At 43.3% G+C, this 22,996-nt stretch overlaps 1 protein-coding gene across 1 annotated transcript; it reads left to right on the top strand.

Annotated features, from left to right (window-relative positions):
* The first annotated feature begins 2,294 nt into the window (after positions 1–2,294).
* edn2 (endothelin 2) lies at positions 2,295–7,545 on the top strand. The gene is made up of 5 exons (XM_034160332.1): positions 2,295–2,441; positions 3,486–3,639; positions 3,717–3,830; positions 4,286–4,378; positions 5,625–7,545. The coding sequence occupies exons 1-5, from the start codon at positions 2,360–2,362 to the stop codon at positions 5,776–5,778; spliced, it is 597 nt and encodes a 198-aa protein (XP_034016223.1). The 5' UTR covers positions 2,295–2,359; the 3' UTR covers positions 5,779–7,545.
* Positions 7,546–22,996: the final 15,451 nt, after the last annotated feature.

Genomic DNA, 22,996 nt, shown 5'->3' with positions numbered 1-22,996 from the left:
CTTATCTGGAATCCACCAGTGTGTGTGTGTGTGTGTGTGTGTGTGTGTGTGTGCGCGCGCGCAGCACATTTGGTCCAACTCGGGTTGAAAATCAAATTCCTTGGCCTTGATTTTTCCTAAAAGATTTTTTTATGGCAATTTTGAGTTTTCACAGACTAACAAGTCATTCGAGATGACCAAGTCAGATTTCTACCAACGACCTGAGAGGTGAAGGTCAACAAACAAACAGGCAGACATGACCTTAACCCCAATGACTGACTTTTGGCCAGTTTGATCTCACCTGAGCAAATTTCAGAGCCCATCTATGTATGTATGTGTGCTAAATTTGGTGCAAATCAGAGTGAAAAGCTTTAATTTTGCCTTTGACCCAATGACCTTAACTCCAATGATTGACCTTTAGTAAATGTGTTCTCACCCGGGCAGTTCCACAACCCACCATATGCGTGCCAAGTTTGGTGGACATCTGAATGAAAAGCAAATGTTTGACCTTTCACCCCAATGACCTTGACATTTGCCAAAACAATCCATTTAGGATAAATTCTGGGGTTGACTGTCACCCACATGTCATGTTTGCTAGAAATTAGCCAAATGGCCCGAGAGAAGCAGGGGAACAAAAAGTTGACCTTTACCTCACAATGACCTTGATCTGTGCCCAAACAAACCCCTTAAGGGGTCAACCTCCATGTACAGAGCAAGTTTGGTGGAAATTGGCTCAATCACCTGGGAGGAGCAGTGGAACAAACATGCAAACAAACAAACAAACAAACATGTTTGTGTGTGTGTGTGTGTGTGTGTGTGTGTGTGTGTGTGTGTGTGTGTGTGTGTGTGTGTGTGTGTGTGTGTGTGTGTGCGTGTGTCCATATATGAAGTGTTGCTCCACCTGAGGTCGTACTCCACATGGAAGGTGACGTGTGTGTCGCTGACGTGTGCATCGCCTCTGTGGGCAGCAGATGTGTCAAATGGTTGCTGTGTTTCTCGTTCAGATAATGTTTTCGTGGGACGAGGGTGCCGTGACCTCACCTTCCTGTGGGCGGAGCCATGAGCTCCTGACAGCTCTGCTGGTCTTCATCCTGGTCCTATCAGCCGTGTGGCTCGTGCAGACCCGCTCATCGCTTCCTGTGCCACCTCCAACTTCATCCGCAGCTCCAACGCCTGTGGAAAAAAAAAACAAACAAACAAAAAACACACGGAAAAAAAGGAAGCAACATATCTGAGTCAAAATAACAGTCAGTCATAATTAGTGAAATTTCATACAACTTGTGTTAAGTCAGTATCATCATCAAAAATTCAGTACAAACAATTAGTTAGTCAACAGATATAAGGTCACTTATATCAATTACAGGATAATGACATGAAAACACCATGAAACAGTGAGCAACCAGGAGGTGAGGGAAACCACCAAGACACCTGTGACAAAACTTCGAAGCTTAGCTCAGACTGCGTACAATGCAAGCTGACTTGAGACTTGACTTGAGACTTGCAGATTGATGACTTGAGACTGACTTGACAGTGACTTTGACCCACCCATGCAAGCTGAGTGCCTTCACTTTGACAAACAGGATTTACAACGAGGTTCAATAAAAACATGCTTAGAGTTCCAGTTTTGCTTCAGAGGTTCTTACTGCACAGCTTCTGATCATTTTGCATATTGCACATAAAAGTGACAATCTAACTACCTGTTTTATTTTAGTTTTTCATCAGACAAACTAACTAACTAACTAGACACACAGATTTTGGTCTTGTATAGATACTAAATGACATGTTTACTTGATAATAAAGTGTAAAATATGACCTCTTTAAAATTATAAGTAGACTCAGCAGTTGTGTAGTAAAAAGGATATTTGATCCTGAAATGTAGTAAAGTAAAAGTCTAAACCAACATAAAACAGAATCATTGCGTCTCAGGATTGTTCTTTAGAAGCAACACTTTTGTAAATGCACACCAGTTTTTTTTATGTTGTCACATGAAGCGAGCTGAGTCCTCGAACCACCACAATCTCATCAAACTCATGTCCCTCCTGTCCTCTTTAACCACTGGGGGGCGCCAGAGAACAAGTATGAACTCTGCTGGAATGTGCAGTGGGCAGGTGAAGTGTGTGTGTGTGTGTGTGTGTGTGTGTGTGTGTGTGTGTGTGTGTGTGTGTGTGTGTGTGTGTGTGTGTGTGTGTGTGTGTGTGTGTGTGTGTGTGTGTGTGTCTTGTGCAATACTTTTGAGCACAAAGCTGTGTAGAGAGAAGGGAGGGCCAGCATCATAATCTCACCCTCAGAGGGGCTATAAGTACAACCTGTCAGGGACTCAAACACACACAGACACACACACCTGTCATACAGCTTCAGCACTCAGGACTGTGAAGACGTGATGATGATGATGGTGATGGTGATGACCTCCATGTGCAGGATGCTGACTTTACTCTTCATCCTCTGTGTGCTTCTGCAGGATGGTGAGTTAAGTTTTTACTAAATCTTTGTTAAAGTGTGTTTCTGTGCTTTATTAACTGTATGACTGCAGAATACGTCTGGTCAGGTACAATTAAAAGATTTGTTTGGTTCTTCATCCTCAGCTTTAAAAGGACCAAACCAACTATTTTGATAATACAAAATAAGTTTTTTCCATCACATACAAGCAGAACAATGACATTGCATCCCACCTATGAAATCAACATCCTAACACTCAAATTGTCCTGAAACAGAAAATTCATCCTCGCAAATAGTTTGAGTTTGTTTTTCTGCCACAGTACTAAAATGTACCACCGACAAATCCTACTGCACAACTTGATTTACACTTTTATTGCACAAAAACTATAATTAACAGGACACTAAAACCAATTTGACGTAGGACAGGTAGAAAATAAAGGTTTATCTAATTAATTGTTCCAGTTCAACCATTAAGATAATAGTTTCCAATAATGTAGCGTGTACACTTATCATATGTTTTAGCCTCAAACATCAAAACGCTCCTTTACATTTGCATGAAACACATTAAATCACTACAAAACTAAGAGAAACGTTAGAGTTCAGACACTGAATTTGTGCTATATTTCATAACTATAAGTGACAGATCAACATGTTGTGGACACACAGTGTTCAGATTTCACAACTGAGAGTCCAAAGCTGATAATAATTCAAACAGAAACTGAATCTGCAGCAGCAACATAATAAAATAAAAGTCACCGGCGTTGGGAAGTGGTTGGAGTTGTTGTTGTCATCATGTAGCTACAACACAAAGGTCACGTTTGACCTCGATAGTGACTGTTTGGTTTCTCTGAGATCTAATCAAACGATTACCGTGTCATTTTAAAGCTAATTGTTTTCAGACAGCTTGCGTGTCCGTATTGACTCAGCTGAACTGGCTTCATGATATATTTGTTCTGTCTGAGATTAAACTCTGTGAGTCACAGCAGTGGGTGGCAACGGAGTGCCCGTGCTCGTATTTACAGGTGTATGAGTGGGAAATTTTTAATCTGGGGGTACTTTGTGTTGTCTAGGCTATGGGCTGCCGTTATCAGGCCAAGCCGAGGTGGCGGCGCAGGCTCCACAGCCACACCGCGTCAGGACCAAACGCTGCTCCTGTAACAGCTGGGAGGACAAGGAATGCATCTACTTCTGCCACCTGGACATTATCTGGGTCAACACGCCATGGTGAGTCTGCTGCTCGCTTCACACAAACAGGAGACACCCGGCACCGTTTCTCTAAGACGTTTGCTTTTCCCTTCCAGTAAAGTTCTTCCTTACGGCCTGGGAAGTGCTGCGTCACGCCGCCGCCGATCAACCAGCCGATGTGAATGTGCCAACCCAGCTGACAAAACCTGTTCCAGCTTCTGCCATAAAAGGTCAGCCCACAATCTTTTGGGTGTTATCAACCAGAATGTCAGTCAGGTGTGAAGGTCAGGTATGCTGGGGCAGAATGCAGAAAGTGTAAAACGCGTTCCTATGATAAGGTGGCGTGAAGCTCCGTGACAGTGCAAATAAAAGCTGGTCTTCCCTGGAAGGCCTTCCAAGAAGGAACAATGTTTTATTAACAGCACGGCTATTTTTAGAGAGTTCAGTTCTCGTTTTTCATTGTAATAAGAGAGTCTCTTGTTTCGTGAGTGTTTGAGCTACAATGATCTGGAGATGTTATCTTCGGAGGCGTTGTGCTCCTGCCCTTCAGGCACCACGGCTTAAGATTCCTCAGAAAGGTCAACTCAGGGCTGTTTTTGCTTCAGGAAACTAAAATCCTGTAGGCTGTAAAGGTTTAGACATTTGAAGAGGTTTGGTTTGATGTTGGTGTCATGTCCATCCACAGCTCTGAGAATCCCAGGATTGCTGTTGTGGCTCCATCAGACACTTCCAGCAGCCAGTCAAATGCAAGCGGCAACAAACTGCTGGCATCCCTCAGGTAACCAAAAAGTGTTAAAAGAACTCCAGAATTTTTCAGCCTGGGATTGATGGTGTGTTCCAGTTGCACTCAGGGGTTGGAATTTCTCTTAAACTCAGAATTCCATCTCATCAACTCATTTGAACTCATTGTACTGCTGTCTGTGAACAGCAGTTTTATGTGTGAAATACTGCACAGTGTGCTGTTTATCAACTGGTGCCACTCAAACGGGTTAATCCGATAGATGTCGTCAACAACAATGGCTGACTACACCGAGCAGTAAATTAAAACACAAATGTGACTGTTGTGACATTCTGTCCTCTTCCATGAGGTCTCTTTGGTGGACTACATATTTTTGTTGCTCTCTATATCCAAAAACCCGTGCTGTTATGTGGAACGCATTAACCTTGGGTGTGATGTTATTCCCAACAGCGATTTACAACTTCTGAGGTAACTGGAACGCACCATTATTTGTAGATGTTTTGGGTCCATATTTTCACCTGGGACAAAAATGATAATCGGTCCACTAGAACACCATCATGGGCTAAAAGCTCCACAATATGATTGGCTGTATCAAACAGTGACAGTGTACTTCATCGTGTCACTTTTTAGCAGGAAAAAATGTAATGAGAAGTGATATAAAGCGCGGAGAGGATCCCTGTAAATACGTTTATCTCACCGAATGTAAAGGACGTTGTTTAAAAGCTTCATCCTCTTCCTGTTTTGGTGTGCCGATCTCCACTAATTCAGTACAAACTGACGGTCATCGAGGGGTTTGTTATCCTGTTTACAACATCAACAGCCCGCTCGCTGACAACCAGCTTTTCATGACTTAGTGAAGAGCGGTTTGCCCCTGCCCCCCAACCCAAAAAAGGCTAAGGTAAGTGGCTAATTGTATTATCAACCATTTAAAAAAGGTTTTATTTTTTACATTTATTGAGGTAAACGTGGACACATGCAGGCCTCTAGGGGTTCTCTCACTGATACCAGACACTTCTAATGAGATTTGTGTCCCTTTCAGAAGTGTTTACTCCAAGTGTTTTTTAGGTTTCTATGCCACTGCATAGCTAGTTAGCTTGTGATGATGTTAGCATTCTACATCAATACTGAACTGATTATCAGCGTTTTTTTTTCTCCCAAATGAAAAGATGAACTCTAAAACATCTACAAACATCTAAAAAAAGAAAAAAAAACACACAAATCCCTAATCACGCCTTTGAACGTCATTTGTAAAGTATCTGTACACAATGTTTGGTTTTTCCATCAGATCTGTCCTCAAATCCAACACTGCGGCAGCAGAACAGATTCTGATCTCCAGAAGCAACTTGCCATCAGACCTAAGAGCTGGAAAAGGAGGTAGAACGTTTGACCTCGGGTTTTTTCAGACCGGACGCCGTCAGCAACAACGGCTGCTGCCGTGAACGGATCGAAGGCTGAAGAGGCTGCTGATCCAACGTTTGATTGACAGAACCTCATCAGAAGGCCGGAAGCTGCAGGACGCCGGATGCCGGACCGGAGCACAGCAACAGACAGAGATGTTCAGCCTTTTTGTAAACACCCTTTGAACCTTTACAAAGGTACCACGCTTTGGAGCGCTCCTTCAGAACCTCTTAAACGTGGAAACCAACGTCTGGACTCTTGGACAACAAGATGGAGAACTCTCATTAACATGTCTTCACCAGGTGTATTTGGACTGAGGACACGTGTTCATACGTGTTTACTTGGGTTCATGCGTGTGCACGTGTCTTTTAACAGCACTAAAGCTGTTCTTAATGTGACTCAAACGTTCCAGGTTCTAGGAGCTGATCCCTGTTTATTCATGTTCCTCTGTATCAGAGCTGGAATCTGCCTTCACGCCTAATCATTAGGACAAATTGCTCTCTAATTAACTGGAACACGGCAGCTCAACGTTATTGCCTCAGTGAAGTGAAGGTCGTCTCCTTAGGATTCATTTATATGGCAAACGAGTAGCTTCACGTCTTCTCAGCTGCACCGTGTTTACTGGAATCTTCAGTGCACGTCTTCCACCGAGTGTTTCCCCTGAAGATAAGACACATTTTTCCAGTGACAGGCTGCTTATCAATAATTGCCTTTTCTCCCCTGATGAATGTTGACTTAATTCCTCTGTAATTACCCACCGAGATGTTACGACTCTCAGCTGGTTCTCTGCACTGCAGGAGTCATTTATCTGCTGCCGGCAGGTTTTAATGTGCCGTGAATCTGTTCACCGTGTCCACGAGTCTGACTCTGTAAATGAGTCATCTCAGTCATCTCAGCACTGGATATGATGAGTCTTTGTGTAATGATTTGTACGAGTGTGTTATGGTAAAACACAGTGCAGCAAGCGCACGTGGACCCACTTCAGATAGAGTTAAATCAACTCTGTCACAGTGTAGCAGCATATCATGGCAGAGCCAACACTGTCTCACTACCAACTCATCACGTGTGACCAGTTGGGTAGCCCCTTTGTGCCACCATGTGACGCACTGGGAAGTGCTCACCATAACTTTAACCACGACCATAACCATAACCCAAACGTAGATGAATGTAGCTTAGTTGTAGTTTAGTAGATAGTTTTTTTTGTGTGTGTGATTATCAGAGTGATGTGACGCTGACATGAAGAAAAAAACATTTCCCCGTGTGTCACATAGTGACACAAATGGGCACTGACCAAACATAAACCTGTGATGAGTTGGGAGTCAGACTGTGTAGGCAGAGTGCACAGTAAAATCTCCAGTGTTAAATTAACACTGGTAGACTGGTGTCCCGTCCAGGGGGAGTCTGGGGATAAGCACTTGCACCGGTGGAACTCAGGGCCTATTATATGCTGCACTTCTTCTGTCATATATCACAAATGATCTCTATTAGATTTGATCAACAACACAGTAAAATCGCCAGTGTTAAACTAACACTGCCAGTGTTAAATTAACATTGCCAGTGTACATATGGCTCTGCTCTGATCAGAATGGTACCATATGTTCACTGGCAGTGTTAATTTAACACTGATTTTACTGTGAATATGCACTCAACGTTTTTACTCTGCAAACTTTTCTGTTTCGGGAGTCGACTGTAAAAAGCTGAATGATTGCAATGAGGCGCAGCAATTTATTTATTCTCTAAATTATTCAGAGATATATTTATACATGTGTGAATGATGTACCTGTGAGAGGAAATAAAAATGAAAGACACATCCTCAAAATGTTCATGTTCATTCTTTGGCTGTTTGAGGTGTTTACCACACAACATGCTTGTGAACAGTTTTTGTTTTCTTGGGTTCGAGGCATTTGTGCTGACAGAAAGACAGGGGGCGGAGCTTAAGATGTTCTGATTTTTCTTGGAGTGATGTGAATAGACACGATTGGGAATAATTATATCAACAGAGGGACAGTCCAGGTTGTACAGACATGAAGGATGGACCATGAAGGAGAAAAAGCCCAAAGAGAAGGTTTATTGAAGATGCAGATGTGGATGATGTTGCTGTGGTGACACTCAACAGGAGCAGCCAACAGAAGAAAATGTTTACCTCCTACCAAGATCTAAAGCAGAACATCACAAAATGGCAGCAATGGATTTCAGATTGTATGTCTGTAGATCCACAGTCATTTATCTGGGCCTAAATTTGCCGCAGTCAGAACTGATTCAACTCAACCCAAAGTGTGAACCTCCACCAAATGTCACTGAGGCCTTTCTGAGGAATCCTGCTGGCAAAGGCACAAACACTGATCACCTGACCTTAGTCATTTACAACCCAAAATCATAAAAAACTGCAATAGTGGTGAAAATACAATAAATAAATAAATAAATAATAACCAAAACCTGCTATGATCCTTACACTGACTTTTATTTAATTGTAGACACCATGAACCCAACTTAATTTAATTAGTTAACATACAGTAGTGTTCAGAATAATAGTAGTGCTATGTGACTAAAGATTAATCCAGGTTTTGAGTATATTTCTTATTGTTACATGGGAAACAAGGTACCAGTAGATTCAGTAGATTCTCACAAATCCAACAAGACCAAGCATTCATGATATGCACACTCTTAAGGCTATGAAAATGGGCTATTAGTAAAAAAAAGTAGTCACATAGCACTACTATTATTCTGAACACTACTGTACATACATTCCTTAATTTCAGGCCTGAAACACTTTACAAAAAGAAAAAAAAGTTAGGATGCGAACACATTTATGACTCTGGAATGTTTCTATTCCATTTCAGACTTAAGACATTTTGGTATTGAGGAGGCAACAAAGTGTTTCAGGTGTTATTTTGTCACGTTCTTCCTGCAAACAGATTTTAAAGTGTCCAACAGTCGGGTTGTTGATGGTGTTGCTGCAGTTTTCACATAAAAGTTCTCCACACAGTCTCTCCTGGGGACAGGTCAGGACTGCAGCAGGCCAGTCCAGTACCCGCTGCTGCTTCTTCTGCAGCCATGCCTCTGTAATATGTGCAGGATGTGGTTTTACTTTGTCCTGCTGAAAAATGCTGGATGTTTGTGAAAAACATGTTGTCTTGGAGACAACAAATGTCTCTCTGAAATATCTCAGTAATGTTCTTTTCTGTATTAATGCTGCATCACAACATGTAAATGATCTTTGCCGAGGGCACTGGCACCACCCCAGACCATGACGGGGTTTGAGCAACACATCCAAAAGCCAGAGTTGTTTTTTTTTGTTTTATTTTATTTTGAATTTTCCTTGCTGATTTGGGGTTAATGATGACAAGAAGAAATCAGAAAGTGTTTTCCTTCATGAAAATAAATATATTATCCAGATAAGTAACTACTTCTGGTTGTGTCAGCTCCCATCAGGATCACGACAGTGAACAGAAGATGTTATTTGTCTTTTGTCTGTTCAGGGCAGCCTCAGTGGGCCCAGTACAGGTCTGGATCCAGAGTTGCACAAGTTTTTCACTGAATGTCCTTCCTGACACAACTTCAGCTGTATCCAGAGATACAGACACAGCTCATGGTCTTCCTAAGTGGTCTGCCATCTAAGTCTTAACCAGGACCCCCCGTGCTTAGCGTCTGAGATGTGACGGGTTCAGGCTCACACAGAGCCGACTGACTGCTGTTGTTTTTTTGTTGTTGTTGTTGTTGCACCTTTTTTAACCTGATGCCCCGCTGTAATACCCACACAGCTCTACAGTCATAATCAAATATTTACCATAACCACATCTGATTTGAACACATGATTTCTACATTTTTATTTAATTGTATTATTCAAATTTTTATAATAAAAGAAATAGAAAGAAATGCAGTATATTGTTGACTAGTCATTCATTCATTTTCTAAACCTGTTTGTTAACAGTCATGAGGGGCTGATTTTCTCTGCAAGACTAAACAGAAACTCCTCTTCCAAGGTTAATTTGTCCTTGAACCCATAACATAATCTGCCACTTATTTATTTTTTTAACTGTCACTGTGCCGCACCCCCGCATCGGCTCCTGCAGCTCGCTGCCTCACCTGATCCAGGTTTGGACTCAGACTAACACTTTGCTCTGAGTGGTTGTGTCTCTTCGTGTCCTGTCTGTCTCATTTCTACAACGGCCGCGTGTCACTCGGACACCTTGTAAGAGCCAAAATTAACAAATAGAGTCAGGCTGTTACATTAAAGGGACAAGAAATCATCAGAATTTAAACACAGCTGCCACTTTGCCATCTGAAGTTCAAAGACATGTCTGGAGTCCTTTAACATTCAGACGTTGAAGAACTGTTGTCATAGGAGACATCACAAGACAACTGTGAAATTTGAATTCAGATTTTTAGAAGCCATTCAAGGGCAACTGCACAAACACGAGCCATCCATTAATTTTTTACACCCACAGAACGCCACTCTGTCGCAGGGACACATACAGACACACAAACACATTCACACCTACAGACAGTTTAAAGTTTCCAGTCCATCTAACCTGTATATCTGTGGATGTGGGAGGAAGCCACAGCACCAACACACGGGGAGAACATGCAAACTCCACACAGAAAGGCCACGGTGGGAATCGAACCCATGACCCTCTTGCTGTGAGACAACAGTGCCAACTGCTAAGTCACCATGCCACCCTGTGCAAACACAAAACGCTTAAAATTCATTGTGTATGTATATGTGTGTTATTATCATGTGCCAACAGTAATGTTGGGAGTAAAGATGCTCAGGCCTGTGGCACATAGGTACAGTAGCAAGGGGAGCATGGCATCCCAAAGGGCATCGTTACCTCACTCAGGAGACAAGTTTCTGATCAACAACACAACCATCTTGGGTCTTGGATGGCAGCCACTCAGGCAAACAACTAGTCCATCCCCACCTCCCAAAAGTGAGGTGGTCAGAAAATTCATAATGTTGATCAATATAGATATCTGGGTATAATACTTGATTCAAATTTGAATTTTAAAAAACATGTTAAAAAGATAAACACTTTAAAATTTAATTTGTCAAATTATAGATACATTCGAAACTCTCTTGCCATCGAAGCTTCTAATGTATATCTTAATGCAATGATTATACCACATTTTCGTTGCTGTATGACAAGTTGGTCACTGGCGTGCAAAACTGCCCTTAGGCCTCTTCAGTCACTTTATAAAAGCTCTCTCAAGATTCATGATAAGAAAAAATGTTTATTTCATCATTGTCACATACTCTCAAAGTATAATATTCTGAGCTTTGAAAATTTAATCATGTACTCAAATTTATGTTTGTTGTTTAAAATCATTCATGGCACTGCTGCTCCGCCATTAAAAAATTTCATATCCTTGAACTCGGAAATAACATCTCGAGCCACTTGGTCGATGGGTTGAGGTGAGTGCAGGATTCCCAGACGTAGAACAACTTTTGGGAACTCAGCGTTCTCTTGTGTGGCCATGCGCCAGTGGAATATGTTACCAACTGTGTTGTGGCTGGGGTGAGGTCTCACGCTCGTCAGCACACTTCCTGAGGTACTTTAGGTTTTGTGACTAACATGAGTACAGTCAGTAGATGTGGTGTCCCTCACACCTTATTATATTGAGCTGTTATGTTAGTCGTTTAATCAGCTTCCACTGCAGTGGAGAATTGAACTGGGTGTTCCATGCCTGCAGGGTGGGAAGCTGATTGGTAATTAAGCCAGGAAGTGTTTGCTGTTTATGTACACCTTTGAGTGGTCTCTCTGTGTGTGGAGTGGTGGACTCACATGATGGTTTCTTCTTTCACAGACTCGGTTGGTCGTGGCCACCTGGGGGGTGTCGGCGGGGTCCTTGGGTCCGAACTGTTCTGGCTCCGGACCGTTTGTGCTGCTGGGAGCGCACCGTTATTCCACCTCGCCAGACCGCGCACTCATTTGTTATTATTTAGCACTCACTGTTATGTTATTAAATTCTGTTATCCTTTGTACCGTGCTCTGCTTATTTTATACTGGGTCCTACTTCAAACGCTGGTCGGTTCTCCGCCCGCGTCCGACACATAACAAACTGAACTTATTTCTTGTAAAACTTTTATAGTTTTTCACGACTGGTTAAAAATTGGTTGCTCTCGGGTCAGACATGTAACCATAGTGTAATCTAATGTCATGTGCTTTGGACACAGTGTCTGCAATTTTAAAAATTTAATGTAATATATTGTAAATTTCCTCTTTTTAATTGTTTTTCATCAGCCTGTCTAGGGACTACAGGTGGAAATTAGCAGGTGTGCTACAACCTGGCATAATGCATCTCTCCTATTTAAGGATAATGTATATTGTGCACTGTCCCTGTCTCAAATAAATAAATAAATGAAATGAAATGAAAAAGTAACCATCTATCTAACCATCAACACACAAGAAGACAAACAGTAAAACCAGGACCCCAGAGACTTGGACCTTCATTCCCCTGCAAAGATTTCAGCATTACCGAACACCTCTGTCACTCGACCTCATGCCATCATTCAGTCTTAAAGGTGCAGGACCCAGAGGCATGAAGATCACTTTACAAGTTCAACACTTTCACCACATACAGACACACTCCTGATGGCCGAGTCCAGGAAGTCATTAAAAACCTGGATCTTAGTGTTGATTCAGGATGACTGCAAACAGACTCTCCAGTTCCTCACTCAGCCTTGTCTGTGAAGTCAAGTTCAATAAACCTTTTCTCACCAACGATGGCACCTAAGCTCCAGGTTCCCAGAACCTGATCCAACACCCAGCCCGTGCAAGCATTGAACAGTGTAGGAACCAGAAGACATCCCTGAGGAATGCCACTTTACTACTGATGGAATGATGTGAAGAGTTACAGCACTTCCAGTACTGCTGACTATGATATGACTAGTGTAATGAAGAATTCCACTCAGCACGCTGTGCTCCTCTCTGCTGAGTGAGAAGTCAAAAATTAATCCGAGTATCATGCTGCACGTGAGCTCAGCATCAAATATCATCCTGCATTATGAGTAATACTTTGGTGTTTATGGATTGCAAAGGAAAAACGAGTTCATGCAGTGACTTCCTCCTTATTTAAATGGCATGACATCATTAGAACCTGCACAGCCACTGACGATGTTCTGCTGACTCAGTCTGCAAAATAAAAACAGGATGCTTTTTCGGCATTCCTCCCAAATTCCTTCGACACAGGAGAGGAAAAGAAACAAAGGAGAAACAGGAGCTGATATTGGCTGGATGGTGATCGAGATTGTAACCTCCATCACACCGTTGTCATAACAGTACTTGTGTTGCTTAGCTTTGTATTTTTTGTTGTAATCTGAGTTGTTGCCCTTTTTGTGTGTATGTGTTTTTTCCCCGACATGCTGGCTGATGGAAAACTTTGATTGTGGTGATGTGATTGGGCTTGTTTGCATAAGCCTGAGTGTACCCCTGCATGATGTTTGTGCAAATGGATATGTTGAAATGAAGTACTGCACACTTTGATGATCTTTTCATTATATACTACTTTTTCTGTTGTCTAATGTCTAAGGGAACACACAGTACATCCAGAAAGTATTCACAACACTTCACGTTTTTCACATTTTGTTACTTTACAGCCTCATTCCAAAATGGATGAAATTAATTTTTTTCCCCTCAAACCTCATTGTCCACCAGACAATGGTGGACAACTTTGTGGAGTGGTCTGAAAGAAATCACCTGAGGCTGAACGTGAGTAAGACCAGAGAGATGGTGATTGACTTCAGGAGGAAGAAGACGACTTTACAGCCACTTAGGATTAGGGGGGAGGTGGTGGAGGAGGTGGAGGACTACAAATACTTGGGAGTGGTGATCGGCAACAGACTAGACTGGGCATCTAATACTGATGCTGTGTGCAAGAAGTGGATGAGTAGACTCTATTTCCTGAGGAAGCTGAGATCCTTCAATGTGTGCCGCAAGATGTTGGAGATGTTCTACAATAGTGTTGTTGCCGGTGCCATTTTCTTTGCTGCTGTGTGTTGGGGCAGCAGCATCAGAGCCAGGGATTCAGATAGACTGAACAAGATCATTAAGAGAGCTGACTCTGCACTTGGTCAAGGGCTGGAGTCGCTGGAGATGGTGGTGGAGAGGAGGACACTGAGGAAGTTGTGTCCATTATGGATAATGAACAGCACCCTCTCCACCGTACAGTGGTCGGACAGATACAGGAAATCTTTCCTGCCACATGCCATCACACTGTATAATAAAAGCTGATCCATCCTTTATCAGTATATTGAGACACCCCATGACATCTGGTGTATACTGCTAATCCATATATTGGCTCTAATATACTGTTACTGTACATTATTACTGCACACTTTGTTGTACATATTATATTTTTTCTTTATTTCAAATTTTAATTTTATATATTTTATTTCTATTTTATTCCTTATTTTATTCTACTATTAATAGTGGGAACAAGGGTGCACTGTCTAAGTGTAAATGCTGCTACTGCAAAGAAATTTCCCAGCTTGGGATGAATAAAGTATTTCTATTCTATTCTATTCTATTCTATTCTATTCTATTCTGCACACAATACCCCATAATGACAATGTGAAAAAAAAATTTTTTCAATTTTTTTCCCCAATTTGTTAAAAACAATCAAACAAACAAACAAAAAACCCTAAGAAATCACATGTACATAACAATATGTGGAAAAAGTGAAGCACTGTGAATACTTTCTGGATGCACAGTACTTCAATGATTTAATGATAATGGATTGTTTAATTTGCAGTTAAACTACAGGTGGCACACTTTAACCTGACATATTTTAATATAGAAATTGTCAGTTATGAGTTTCTTTATGTACAGACTGGTGTCCTGTCCAGATCTTGATTGTTTTGTTTGGAGGCTGTTGTGACGGTGCACAGACGCAAAGTTACAACAGTTGTGTCTTTGTTCAACTACCTTATGCTTCAGTCCCCACATTGTCAACTGTTGTGTGTCCACAGAGACATCGTCCTAAAGCTCACCACTCACATTTTGCACAATCAATAATTTTACTGTAAACACATTTATTTTCCCTCAAATATTTTTGAGTATGTTTAACCTTTATTGTAAAACTGAAATTTTTAATGATATCTGAAGGCCCCACTGAGGTATTTTCACAGCCCACCAGGGGGCCCACGACCCACACTATGGGAATCACTGCCGTGGGGTATAGTTCCTCAGCTGCCCAGGAACTCAGCTCAGATTTTCAGCTCCACCAAACAGCACAGAATTTGTTTATCACATTGGTGTTTTTTTCCGTAAAGTTGCACCGTATGAACTGTGTGTTTGTTTTGGAGCCTCCGTCCACGCCGGCTCTGATTACAGTCAGACTCAGAGCTAGTACATTCCTGCTCTTCCTGGTTTTGTTTGGGCCTGGAGCTGCTCGGAGACAGACTGGGGACAGACTGCACTATCAGCACCGGCCCAAACATGCCCACTGATACCAAAACAGGGCCGAACAGCCAGTACTGAACAGCAGGAAGGAAAGAGGCCTAAACATGTCTCCACTTGGCTGCAGCCCTCTACGAGTGTCTCACGAGTCAAACATGCACTCGGACAGTCCTGTGAATAAACACTTACTCCATTGTTTTGAATAGCGAACATTCCGGGATGCTTCCCCGCTGAGTTCAGAGGTGAATCTCATCAAGCAGCAGCTGAGGGTTCCTTGAAATAATCTGTTTTCTGCATATTTAACAGTAAAGATGGCAAAAAAACAAAAACAAAAAAACACGGTGAACCATCTTTTGTCTTCCTGGGCCGGCCGAGAGCACCAGACGTTCCTTCAGCTGTAACAGACATCTTTATGTCTTATAACCAAATGATGGCATGTCTGTACTGGATGGAATTCTTCAGATAAATATTTGAGATTGTCCTCAGAGTTCATGCTCCTGTGTGTGGGCACACGTACGCTGATACAGTGATAAACAATCCGTCCTCCTCTGTAAACAGTCTCTATCGTTTTCTGGTGGTTGGAGATTCAAATCTTGACGTTTCTTTCAGACACATGAAGATGCCCATCTGCTATCACACCACAACGCCGTGAAGACTAAAGAAACTGTGACAGCGGTGGCAAAGAGACGGTGTCGTGTGCACGTCCGCCAGTTGAGGAACCGCTCAGAGGTGGTTTTAGTGATTTGGAAGCCACAAGCAAAGACAAGTGTGAGACTTGCCATGATGCCATGGAGGGCCAGACAAAGGAGCTGTACTGGCATACCTTAGAGCTCGGTCACACCTGGAGAAAACAGCGGTTGGAGACCACGGCATGACACAAATTAGCGCGCCCGTTATCATGTTGCAACCAGGAATTCTTGAAATAGGCGTGCTGCAGACAGCTACTGGTTCTGAGGTCACATACAGTTATGTGTACAGTCACATGGTGATAAAATCCAACAGTGAGTTTCCTGCTGTGTGTGCATGAGTGGATGGGGCCAAGTGGAAACCTGAATGTAATCTGTATTTAATAATACAGAGAATGACTGTGACAAACAGAGGGACAGTACAAACCTGTTTGTTCTGTGACACAGAACTGAGTCTGCATGACTGCATGACAAAAAATATAGAGCACCATCCAAATGAAATTAATTTAATATTATCATTACTACTTGGATGATACAATCCTCATTTCACTTAGCAACATTTGTGTTAAAATGGGTCTAGTTTCTCACATTATTGATGAATGTGAATTATGGTCTGTACACAAAGAAAAAAAAACACTTTTGCCTCCATTAAAATATTTTTGTGTATACAGCATGGTTGATTAATAAATCCCTTGTTGCATAAATTATGCATGCAGAACAGGCTTTATATAGGGAGGTGGAGTGATGTAATTATTTTGGTGAAGAAGGATTGAAACTGGACAACAGACATTGATCACATAAAAACTTTTAATAAGAAATATTTGAAATTTCCAGCTCTTCTTTGTATGAGGGAAACGTCAGTATAGAATGTTCTACTGACCGAGTGCTGCTCGTGGTTAGATGGTACTTTTCACTTTATGGACTTTATTATTTTCAATCCCTGATACCAGATGCTCCATGTCCAACGTTTTGTCTTTCTGCTCTGCTGATATAATGGTGAGACATGACAGCTGCTGCCGGTCACAGCCTCTGTGGCTGTGGCTGGATAAACTGACACCTGAGCCTCTGTGGATGTGGCTGGAGAAACTGACACCTGAGCCTCTGTGGATGTGACTGGAGAAACTGACACCCGAGCCTCTGTGGATGTGACCGGAGAAACTGACACCTGAGCCTCTGTGGATGTGACTGGAGAAACTGACACCTGAGCCTCTGTGGCTGTGGCTGGAGAAACTGACACCTGAGCCTCTGTGGATGTGGCTGGAGAAACTGACACCTGAGCCTCTGTGGATGTGACTGGAGAAACTGACACCTGAGCCTCTGTGGATGTGGCTGGAGAAACTGACACCTGAGCCTCTGTGGATGTGGCTGGAGAAACTGACACCTGAGCCTCTGTGGCTGTGGCTGGAGAAACTGACACCTGAGCCTCTGTGGATGTGACTGGAGAAACTGACACCTGATTCTCTGTGGATGTGACTGGAGAAACTGACACCTGAGCCTCTGTGGATGTGGCTGGAGAAACTGACACCTGAGCCTCTGTGGATGTGGCTGGAGAAACTGACACCTGATTCTCTGTGGATGTGACTGGAGAAACTGACACCTGAGCCTCTGTGGATGTGACTGGAGAAACTGACACCTGAATCTCTGTGGATGTGACTGGAGAAACTGACACCCGAGCCTCTGTGGATGTGACTGGAGAAACTGACACCTGAGCCTCTGTGGATGTGGCTGGAGAAACTGACACCTGATTCTCTGTGGATGTGACTGGAGAAACTGACACCTGAGCCTCTGTGGATGTGACTGGAGAAACTGACACCTGAATCTCTGTGGATGTGACTGGAGAAACTGACACCCGAGCCTCTGTGGATGTGACTGGAGAAACTGACACCTGAGCCTCTGTGGATGTGACTGGAGAAACTGACACCCGAGCCTCTGTGGATGTGACTGGAGAAACTGACACCTGAGCCTCTGTGGATGTGACTGGAGAAACTGACACCCGAGCCTCTGTGGATGTGACTGGAGAAACTGACACCTGAGCCTCTGTGGATGTGACTGGAGAAACTGACACCTGAGCCTCTGTGGCTGTGGCTGGAGAAACTGACACCTGAGCCTCTGTGGATGTGGCTGGAGAAACTGACACCTGAGCCTCTGTGGATGTGACTGGAGAAACTGACACCTGATTCTCTGTGGATGTGACTGGAGAAACTGACACCTGAGCCTCTGTGGCTGTGGCTGGATAAACTGACACCTGAGCCTCTGTGGATGTGGCTGGAGAAACTGACACCTGAGCCTCTGTGGATGTGACTGGAGAAACTGACACCTGAGCCGCTGTGGCTGGAGAAACTGACACCTGAGCCTCTGTGGATGTGGCTGGAGAAACTGACACCTGAGCCTCTGTGGATGTGGCTGGAGAAACTGACACCTGATTCTCTGTGGATGTGACTGGAGAAACTGACACCTGAGCCTCTGTGGATGTGACTGGAGAAACTGACACCTGAATCTCTGTGGATGTGACTGGAGAAACTGACACCCGAGCCTCTGTGGATGTGACTGGAGAAACTGACACCTGAGCCTCTGTGGATGTGGCTGGAGAAACTGACACCTGATTCTCTGTGGATGTGACTGGAGAAACTGACACCTGAGCCTCTGTGGATGTGACTGGAGAAACTGACACCTGAATCTCTGTGGATGTGACTGGAGAAACTGACACCCGAGCCTCTGTGGATGTGACTGGAGAAACTGACACCTGAGCCTCTGTGGATGTGACTGGAGAAACTGACACCCGAGCCTCTGTGGATGTGACTGGAGAAACTGACACCTGAGCCTCTGTGGATGTGACTGGAGAAACTGACACCCGAGCCTCTGTGGATGTGACCGGAGAAACTGACACCTGAGCCTCTGTGGATGTGACTGGAGAAACTGACACCTGAGCCTCTGTGGCTGTGGCTGGAGAAACTGACACCTGAGCCTCTGTGGATGTGGCTGGAGAAACTGACACCTGAGCCTCTGTGGATGTGACTGGAGAAACTGACACCTGATTCTCTGTGGATGTGACTGGAGAAACTGACACCTGAGCCTCTGTGGCTGTGGCTGGATAAACTGACACCTGAGCCTCTGTGGATGTGGCTGGAGAAACTGACACCTGAGCCTCTGTGGATGTGACTGGAGAAACTGACACCTGAGCCGCTGTGGCTGGAGAAACTGACACCTGAGCCTCTGTGGATGTGGCTGGAGAAACTGACACCTGAGCCTCTGTGGATGTGGCTGGAGAAACTGACACCTGAGCCTCTGTGGATGTGGCTGGAGAAACTGACACCTGAGCCTCTGTGGATGTGGCTGGAGAAACTGACACCTGAGCCTCTGTGGATGTGACTGGAGAAACTGACACCTGATTCTCTGTGGATGTGACTGGAGAAACTGACACCTGATTCTCTGTGGATGTGACTGGAGAAACTGACACCTGAGCCTCTGTGGATGTGGCTGGAGAAACTGACACCTGATTCTCTGTGGATGTGACTGGAGAAACTGACACCTGAGCCTCTGTGGATGTGACTGGAGAAACTGACACCCGAGCCTCCGTGGATGTGACTGGAGAAACTGACACCTGAGCCTCTATGGATGTGACTGGAGAAACTGACACTCGAGCCTCCGTGGATGTGACTGGAGAAACTGACACCTGAGCCTCTATGGATGTGACTGGAGAAACTGACACTCGAGCCTCTGTGGATGTGACTGGAGAAACTGACACCTGAGCCTCTATGGATGTGACTGGAGAAACTGACACCTGAGCCTCTGTGGATGTGACCGGAGAAACTGTGCAGAGTGAAAATTGATTTGAGATGCATTTTGTCTACACCCACGAGAGACTCAAGCCCAGATTTGATCAGTTTTCTTCTATTAAAATCTTGGGGTTTATGGGATTAAATACTTTGGGGAAATAAGTCTGTGATTTAACGAACAGTTCTGCAAACATTAAGATGCTTTTTGGGAAATGAGGCCTGGATGTGATTTAGTTCATATCTCCTCTCGGAGCCTCACACACGCTGTATATTCCAGTGTTTTCTGTTTTGTGTGAAACATCATCTGACTCATGTTTTAATATCACTGTTTATTTTTCTTCTGCTCAGACATTCATTTCAGGAAATATCTGTTTACATTTCAACCAACGTGTCCCGACAGACACATGGACAAATATGAACAGAGTACGTCCAATCACAGACAATGCGTTTACTGCCGTCTGTCCATCATACTGCTCATCAGTATTCTGTTATGTTTCACCCTTCCACACTTCGAGTGTAAAAATTCCCAGAATTGTTTCTCAGACTTTGTTAAACCAAGTCACATTTGTGAGATTTCAGTCAGGCCCAGAAGTATTTGGAAGGCGACCCAGTTTGAACTATATGCTGCCACAATGGAGTCAAAATGAAACCATCAAAGTGTTCTTATACTTCACATCATTTGAACCATTTCTGAATTACTGCCATTTTTAGACGTTGTCATTACTAGAACGTTTCTGGGTCACTGAATATGTGCTGGACTTCAATGACATCAGTCATTCAGAAATACAAACTTTATAGTCAATATGTGTAATAATGTAAACATGTATGATAAATCTGTGTAGAGACGGCAGTTCTCAAAAACTGAATGAAGTGAGGGAAGCCACCAAGACACCTAAACAACTCTGTAGGAGTTATAGGCTTGTGTGGCTGTGATTGGAGAAACTGTGCATGGTGCAGCATTCATCCGTTGCATCACCAGCTACAGCTTCATGGTGGCATGGAAAAACAATGGTTTCCGTACAATAATCACATCAAATCTCAGCTTGGCGCTCCCATGTGCCTTCTGCTAAATTGAAGCTGAAATTAAAATACCCTCTTTGTCAGAAAATTCTAAAACCAACAATCAAAATACATATTCACTGTCTCAGAAATGTTCCTGTATCCATCCACTGACCTGTGCAAAGAAAACTGGATGTAAAATAATCATTTGTATTAAAAATAATACTTATATTTACAACCACAAATCAGAAAAAGTTGGAACAACAGAGGAAATGCAAATAATAATAATAATAATAATAAAAATATAAAGCTGTGATTTTGACATTTATTTTATCCTACGAGGTCTATTAGAAAAGTATCTGACCTTATTATTTTTTTCAAAAACCATATGGATTTGAATCACGTGTAATTACATCAGACATGCTTGAACCCTCGTGGGCATGCGAGAGTTTTTTCACACCTGTCGGTTTCGCCTGTGGGCAGTCTTTGAGTGAGGAGTCGCCCACCCTCTCGTTGATTTTTTCATTGTTTAGGAATGGCTCAGAGACTGCTGCTTTGTTTTTTAAAAACTGTAAGGCACAACTGAGTGGACACCATTCGATAAATTCAGCTGGTTTTCGGTAAAAATTTTAACGGCTGATGAGAGATTTTGGTCTGGTAGTGTCGCTTTAAGGACGGCCCACGGTGCCTGACGGCGATCTGTGCTTCGAGGCGGCAGCGTCTCACCGTTTCAAGTTGAAAACTTCCACATTTCAGGCTCTGTTGACGCAGTTAGTCGTCAGAGAACAGAGAACTTTCAGAAGAAGTCGGCATGAGGAGTTTATTCGGACATTCCATTGTTAACGGACATTTTGTAATGAAAGAACGTGTGGGCAGAGTCGCATGTCGGGCCGGACCCGACCGCGGGGGGTCGCGACAGGAAAAACACCTCCGTTGGAAACCTTAACGGGCAAGTTGGAATATGCCCAAGCTGTTAAACAATTTCTCAGTTACTCACTTGTTGAAAACCATCAAAAGCCGTCTGAATTTTACAAATGGTTTTCAACACGGAGGTGTTTTTCCTGTTGCAGCGCGCACGTCTTTCATTACAAAATGTCCTTAAACAGTGGAATGTCCGCATAAAGTCCTCATGCCGGCCTCTTCTGAATCGTCTCTGTTCTCTCACGACGTCCTGGGTGAATTAAGCCTTAAATTAGGATATTTTCAGGTCGAAACAGGCCGACGACGGCGCCTGGAAGCGCTGCACGATGTCCCGCTCTGTGGGAAGTCCTTACACCGACAGAAACACCCCATAATCTCTCATCAGCTTAATTTCTCAAATAGTGTCCACTCGGATATTTCTCACAGGTCCAGAAAAAATTTTGATAAAGCAACGCGCGCCGTCTGGAGCAGCGTGTGAAACAAAGGAATTCAGCCGAGAGGGCGGGACCACATCTCACTCAAGGCTTGCCCACAGGGAAATGACGTCACCGACACGCGTGAAAAAACTCACGCATGCGCACGAGGGTTCAAGCATGATTGGTGTAATCGCAAATCATTCAAATCCATATAGTTTTTTTAAAACATAAAACGGTAGGATACTTTTCTGATAGACCTCGTATATTTCATTTCAGACAGCCTGAACCCAAGATATTAACTTTGTTTGGACAGGCTGTCCAAACCTTTGACTGGTAGTGTTCATCCTTTCCTGCACTGAAGGCCTAAAACACATTCCAAAAAGTTAAAATGTTTAACTTTGTAACATTGTTAATCCTTCTTATCACTCTTAAAAGACATCTTGCTGTTGACGACACCAAGCCATGAAGTATTTCAGGTGGTACTTTGTCCCATTCTCCGTGCAAACACGTCTTGAGGTGTGCGACAATACAGGGCTGTCTTTATTGCATTTTTAGTTTCAAAATTCTCACACATCACATTCTCTATTGGGGACAGGTTGAGACCACAGGCCAGTCCAGTACCCACATTCTCTTATTCTACCAACTTGTCTTTGTAATGTGTGCAGAATGATAAAACAATGGAAAAACACATTGTACTAAGGAAGAAGTGTAAATTACTCTTGCCACCGGCACTGACACGACCCCAGGCCATGATGGATCCTGGCTTTTAGGCTTGTTGCTGACAATAGACTAGATGGGTCTTTTCATCTTTGGCCCAGGGGACACAATGCCCATGTCTTCTGAAAAAAGATCTGGAACACTATTGTGTCTGACCTCAATATATGTTTCTACTATGTGATGGACCAACCCAGATGCCTCTGATCCTAGGGATGTGGAGGTCAGGTGGTTATATCAAATCAAATCAAATCAATTTTATTTATATAGCGCCAAATCACAACAAACAGTTGCCCCAAGGCGATTTATATTGTAAGGCAAAGCCATACAATAATTACGTAAAAACCCC

Source organism: Thalassophryne amazonica, chromosome 20, assembly GCF_902500255.1.
Source record: "Thalassophryne amazonica chromosome 20, fThaAma1.1, whole genome shotgun sequence".
NCBI classification, from domain to species: Eukaryota; Metazoa; Chordata; class Actinopteri; order Batrachoidiformes; family Batrachoididae; genus Thalassophryne; species Thalassophryne amazonica.
This window is presented reverse-complemented; position numbering and strand designations above follow the sequence as displayed.